Source organism: Cebus imitator, unplaced genomic scaffold (genome assembly GCF_001604975.1).
Source record: "Cebus imitator isolate Cc_AM_T3 unplaced genomic scaffold, Cebus_imitator-1.0 Scaffold175, whole genome shotgun sequence".
NCBI lineage: Eukaryota > Metazoa > Chordata > Mammalia > Primates > Cebidae > Cebus > Cebus imitator.
In genome coordinates this window covers 3725278-3732076 of record NW_016107490.1, presented here as the reverse complement: position 1 = coordinate 3732076, position 6799 = coordinate 3725278, and the positions used below count along the sequence as shown (strand labels likewise).

The window sequence follows — 6799 nt, the reverse complement described above, 5'->3', positions numbered from 1 at the left end:
AAAAAAAAAAAAAAAAAAAAAAAAAAAAAAAAAAAAAAAAAAAAAAAAAAAAAAAAAAAAAAAAAAAAAAGAGATAAAGAGTTAAGTGATCCTTAGAAGAAATGGCAGAATTTATAAGAAAGATAAATTTCAGACTTTTTACTAGGAGGGAAAACTATTATACTCTATCATTCTAGAACCATCTCCTTTAGAATGCTTCTGGGTGACCTTTTAAATTTTTAAAAATACAGTAAAAGATAATAGTGTCAGTTGTTTGTGGGTGAAAACATAAACCCAACACTGGATATAATATAGATCAGAAAATTTTATTACTGAGATTACTTAAAAAAAAAAAAAAAGTTGTAAAAAAAAAAAAAAAAAATTAACCTTTTTGCCTGTTCTCATACTCTTAGGTCATCACCCCATTTCTAAGGATTCCAAATCAATTAATGTAGAACTTTAAAAAGTATTAATGATCCCTATTATACCAAATTGTGCACGCTACAGTTCATCAATCTTACTCTTCCAATAAACCTAGAGAGTTAAATAAGATGAAAATAACAGCAGTCTCCATAATCTTAAAATCTAGGTGAAACAAATGTCCTCATGGTCCAATAACGTGTATAATAAAACGTTACCAACATACTAGTGTATAACTTTAATAATTTGTAGCAGCAAAACACCTGGGATAGCCAATAACAAATGTTTTCATTGGATTGTAGATTCATTTCTTTGTGAGAAATAATTTTAAAAAGTACTCTAAGGTATTGTTCAACTGTAAGCAAACATGAAAGATATCAAAGATCTTGTTTTTCTCCACCTTTCCCAGTGGAATCAGGTGCAACTGGAACCTTATTAGTTTCAACAAAAACAGATTCAAAGGCAGCTTCCTGTTCATCCAAAGAATCAGCAACTGTGGTTCCTTTAGTTAGTGTTGGGTTGTTAAAAGATTGTTGCTGCTTGGAAATTTTACTTGATTCCACCGTTTTCCTACCTCTTCTTTTACCAAGAATTTTGACATAATTCGCTGGTATAAGTCCTGTTGTTTGGCCATCAAGGCTAGCCAGAAGCCAACCTCGCACTTTGGGTTGTTGTTCTGATGGAAAAAAAGACAGTCTTGTAATTACAACATACTTTGGAGGTCCAACAGAATATTAATGGTAAAATATCATATTCAGGAAAATACATTATGTTTATATAATAGATAACAAATAGTACATGGGTATATATTCAAAATCAAATGCTGAGTAGGCTTAACAGTTCTAGGGTCCATTCCTATATTTTCATTTTATACTTACTAAATATTTCCTTCTCCCTTGAAGAACATAAAGTTTGTATCAGTTAATCCATTCACAGGGTAAGGAGATTTAGTTCTCTCAAAACTGAAAACATCATTGACTTTCATACTTTAAATTGGAGTCTAAGAAACAAATATCTCATTCCTTCTCAACCAGGTAAATTATGTATAGAAAAGATATACCTTTATGCACTCAGTTTTCTTTTGGCAAAAATGTAAAATTCATTTCATATGATTGTGGTAAACAATCCTGAAGACAGTAAATGTTAATTTCAATCCAAGACGGACAAAAAAATTGAAGATCCCAGTTATTTCTAGCCATATGATAAAGGTTATACTCTAAGCTTAAAGAAAGATTATTTAATTTATTCAATTTTCTATAGTATTTTCCTATCTATTTTATCTACATCTTTAAAAAGCTGCTTAACTTACAATTTTAGTTCAACATTATAATTTAGGCACAATATAAGACTTTTTAATGTTTAATGCTCTATAATAACAGGAAAAAAAAATCAAATTTACCATGTCTATGAATGATTTTGTTCCAAATGTCCAAACATACTTTTCTTGAGCAATGGAGGAAAGTCAAGAAGCAAGCTAGTGTTAAGGTGCACTATTCATTCAAGAATAAAATATAAAATTTTTCTGAAGTATTATGTAACTGAAAGAAACCACATGACCTCTATTTAATTACAATTGTTTGTGTTGCTCCTATCTCTAACAATAAATCTTCAAAAAAAAAAAAAATCATTCATTTGAACTCCAAAATAGTAAATTGCTATTTTTCCTATAAGAAAAATACAAACAGAATACCTAAAAGTCTAGCTGTTTGTTATTTTTTTCTTGAGACAAGGTCATGCTATGTTGCCCAGGCTGGGGTGTAGTGGTGCTATTCCACAGGTGTGATTACAGTGCAATACAGCCTCAAACTCCTGGTCTCAAGGGATCCTCCTGCCTTAGCCTCTCGAGTAGGTGTGAGTATGGGTGCACACCACTCCACTGCACCTCACTTAAGTCTAGGTTTTATGTAAAAGGGATGAGGCTAAGATTTAGTAATCTGATCCAAATTCTTCAATTATTTACATACTAATGATTTGAATACTGAAGGTATTTCTTTCCTGTGTAGACTGACTAAAGCCAATAAAAGGCTGAAGTTTCCATTAATAGGTCCTTCCATGAAAAAAACAGCCAGAGTTGTTAAAAGCACAAGGTCTCAAGTTAGACAAACCTAGATTCATAGTCCAGTTGTATTGCACCTTATCTTTGTGATACTGGATAATTTACTTAATCTGAGTCTCAGTTTCTTCAAGTGTAAAACAAGGACAGGATAATAATAGTCCCACTTCACAGTATTATTGTAAGGGTTAAATGAAATACATAAAATACAGTACCTTGAACATAGTACTCAATAAATAACCTGTTATTGTTATTAGTAACTTCATCAACAAAACGTCACTTTTTTGCAATAAACCTGAATCCCCACGAACACATAAATTAAAAAAAAAAATAAACTCAAGAATATCCTGATAATTATTACTGAGGAAAGGTGAAGGGAAGTTCATTTTCCTGGAGTCATTAAAAACTATCAGTGACTTAGTCCAGAAATCAACCTGAGATGTGTATAAATTTCTTGCTGGGGTTTATAATACTTCATGATATTTCCTAAAATACTCATGATGAAATTTCTGACGTAAACACTACTGAAGTAATAAAGAAGCAACACCAGTCCCAGTAATCAAGGACTGACAGCAATGCTTAGATGATGCCAGATAATTTATTTGCTTAATTACATTTGTTACATTTAGTTACTGACATCACATTTTTGTGTGGGGATTAACAGTTTGAAATTCAAGTATTTGGAATTTAGAAAAACCTATATAAACAAAGCCTTTCCTTATCTCAGTGAAATACTATTGGAATAACTCTGCTGGGGCATTTCTTCCTGACTCCTCCAGATTTGGAAGGTCTAAATTGACATGAAAAAGAAGTTCTAGTAACTATCTCTAAGTTAACTAATAATGAACAAGATCCTTTGTCATAGTTTTTAATACTGCATTTATAAATATTAAAAATTTACAGATAATTTCAACTTATTCATAATTTGTTACCTTTGAGAGCTAAGTTTAGCATATCACCAGCCCGGAAAGAAATTTCTTCTTCAGATACGGCAGTAAAATCATATTCTGCTCTGGCAACTACATGGTCATCCTCACCACTTGCCCAGTTGATGCTGTCTACAAGCCAAATAAAAATTAGGTTAATAAAATTTACAAAAGAAAAATGCAGATATTTCACTGGCTATGGTTTGCAAACTGCATAAATTTGCCAAGAGAAAGTCCTCCCCTCCCAAGTAAAATCTATAATGAATACTATGTTAAATCAACAATACATCCACTAAAGATACCTATTGTAAACTTTTTCCTTTATTTAACCTCCAGCTTCCAGTTCCCTTACCATGAGCCAGGGGGTTGGCAATTTTTTCTGTAAAGGATCAGATAAATATTTTAGACTTTGCAGGCCAAGAGGCAAAACAGGATATTGTGCAATTACTTACATAAGGAGAGAAAACGAAATTTTCATAAATTGACAAAATTCAAAATGTAATAACCATGTTCCTTTTTTGTAATACAGATCTATTTGGAAGTTCCTTAGAATGAAATATTTTGGGGGAAGGATATTTCACTTAATTGGAATTCAATTATAAATATTCATTTGCTAATTCCAATTCGTAGTAAGATTTGAGGCACTGCATTTTTGAAAATGCCTTTTCATACAGACAAGTAACGTCAAATCCTAATGTTAGTCTATGAGTATGTGGTTTTAATTGAGCATATTTATGAGTTGGGAGAGTAATAGATCAGAATTCTGTTAAATTCTTCTCTTGATATCTCCTTTTACCATGTTATTACATTGCAGATTAATCACTTCCAAATGAAGAGTAAGTGGAAGTTTCTCAATTGCATAGCTGAATGGATTTTGAAATATGGAAATTTCCTTTGTGCTTAAATGAAGGTCCAAAAAATTCTCCGGCATTGAATTAACAGCTTAAGCTTGGAAAATGTATCTGCTGCCATCTTGTGTGATAATGGAGATACTGCTTCTTGTGTTAACTTCTGACAGACTGAGGTATATAAAGCAGTGTGACATTACTTATGAGTTAAACAATGTTAGGTGTTGTCAAAACTTTACTCCAGCGTAAGTTTTGCGTATAAGCACTGTTCTGCTTTGTGGTTTTAGCTTGAATTATTTAATTAATAAATTATTTAATAAATAATTTTAATAATTAATTAAATATTTAATAAACAAGTCAGCTTAGGCATGATGGCTCATGCTTATAATTCCAGTACTTTGAGAGGCTGAGGCAGGGGGAACTGCATGAGTCCAGGAGTTCAAGACCAACCTGGGCGACATAAGGAGACCTCATTTCTTTAAAAAAAAAAAAAAATTAGCCAGGTGTGGTGGCATGAGCCTGTAGTCTCAGCGTGAATCACCTGAACCTGGAAGGCAAAGGTTGCAGTAGTTAGCCAAGACTGTACTACTGCACTCCAGCTTGGGCAACTGAGAGAGGCCCTGTCTCAAAAAGAAAACAACAACAAAAAATATAACTAAGTCTAGGCTGGACATGGTGGTTCATGCCTGTGATCTCACTCAGGACTGTGGGAGGGTGAGGCAGGATTTCTTGAGGCCAGGAGTTCAAGACCAGCCTGCGCAACACAGATCTCGTCTCCACACACACAAAAAATAAATTAGCCAGGCATGGTGGTGTACGTGTCTAGCCTAGTACTAGCTACATGAGCCAAAGAGTATCACGTTAGGATCACGCGAGCCAAAGAGTGTAAGGTTGCAGTGAGCTATGATCATGCTACTGCACTCCAGCCTGGCTGACAAAGCAAGACACTGTCTCCAAAAAGAACTCAAAATATAACCAAGTCTGCAGCAAAAGGTGATTTCCAAAGCCAAATGGGCTTAATAACAATAGCTGAAAGGAGTCAAGAAAAATTTCATTCTTGGTCTCAATGTCAAAACAATAAAATAAAATAAAACTTAAGCCTTGTTTGGCCATTGATTGCTATGCTGTAGGCAAGTTGGGATCTTCAGCTTCTCTATTTGACAAAAATTCATAAAACTGACAATGATTATGTCACAAGAATGAAGTTTACCTTGACACTACTAGTTCTATAACATGATTAATCCAAATATTTTCTGCAATATACCTGCTGATGAATAACACAATGAATAACCATAGACAAAAAACTGTATTTTCAAAAGCTTTGTAAATTTTGTCCAACTACGCCTTTTCCTCCTCCACCTGTATTTCTCACCATCATCAGCTATAACACATCTTAGCAGATTCAGGTTGTACAGAATCAGTGTTTCTACCTTCTTTGGAAATATTCTTGCCTGTAGTTGAATCATGTAGACTATTCACAGAGGCTAATTCTTCAGTCATTTCCAATTCATTACTGACTTTTCAAATAAACAACTGAGCAGTACTGTCTTTGTTTTATGCTGCTTTAACAGAATACTACAGACTGGGTAATTTGTAAACAATAAAAGTTTATTTGCTCACAGTTCTAGGGGCTAGGAAATCCTAGATCAAGGGGCTGCATTTGGTAAGGGCCTTCTTCTTGTGTCATAACATGGCAGAAGGCATATCACATGGCAAGAGAGTGCATGTGAGAGAGTAAGAGAGCCGAACTAGCTTGTATGATTTGTCAGGCTCAAGTGATCTGCAGGCCTCAGCCTCCCAGTGTTGGGATTACTTATACCATCTACTCCCTTCATCTCCTGCTACTAACACTTTGCTCCAACCACACTGGCCTCCTTCCTGTTCCCATGACATGCCACTTAAATACCTCTGTACTTTTGCTGTTCCCTCAAAACACTCTTCCTTTAAAGAGCTGTAGGGCTTATTCCCTCAACTGCTTCAGGGAGGCATTCCCTGACTATATGTAGCAGTTCAACCTCTGTTCCTACCCCTGACACTCCCAATACTCTTCCCTGTTTTGTTTTTTCCCCTATAGCACTTAGCACCTTCAGGCTTACTATGTATTTTATTTATTTTCTTACTGTTTCTCCCTTATTAGATTGCCACAAAGGCAGAGATTTTTAAAATATATTTTATTCATTGCTATATCCCTAGCTCTGAGAACTCTTTGGTATGTAGTTGGCACCCAACAAATATTTACTGAGTTAATGAATAAAATGTTATCCCTCTAATAACCCAAAGTTAAAGGTCTAGGGCATTTTGATTTCTACCTTGCCTTTATATACCTCAGTTAGTCAGTGACTACATCCACTAAACCTATTATATCAATCCTGCTTCTCACACACTCTAGTTTGGGTCTTCATTACCTCTCAAACAGTCTAATGCAAAAGTATCATAACTGATGCCCCCAAATTAATAAATACCTATTAAGCACCTTCTATGTGCCAAGCAGGTTAGATAGTAGGAATACAAAGGTGAATGTAACCTAAATCCTTTATGAATTATAACCTGTTTTGACTTTTTTTTTTTTTTTT

General features: G+C 34.1%; 1 protein-coding gene across 2 annotated transcripts in view; it reads right to left on the bottom strand.

The window, feature by feature from the left end:
* Positions 1-284: 284 nt before the first annotated feature.
* The window catches only part of PEX13 (peroxisomal biogenesis factor 13), a 20574-nt gene continuing 14059 nt past the window's right edge, over positions 285-6799 (bottom strand). For both annotated transcript variants that reach the window (XM_017545000.2, XM_037744459.1), the window contains exons 3-4: positions 3385-3510; positions 285-1075 (exon numbers count right to left, since the gene is read on the bottom strand). In XM_017545000.2, the coding sequence (XP_017400489.1) occupies positions 777-1075; positions 3385-3510 (425 nt within the window). In that variant the 3' untranslated portion in view covers positions 285-776. The remainder of the gene's footprint in view (positions 1076-3384; positions 3511-6799) is intronic.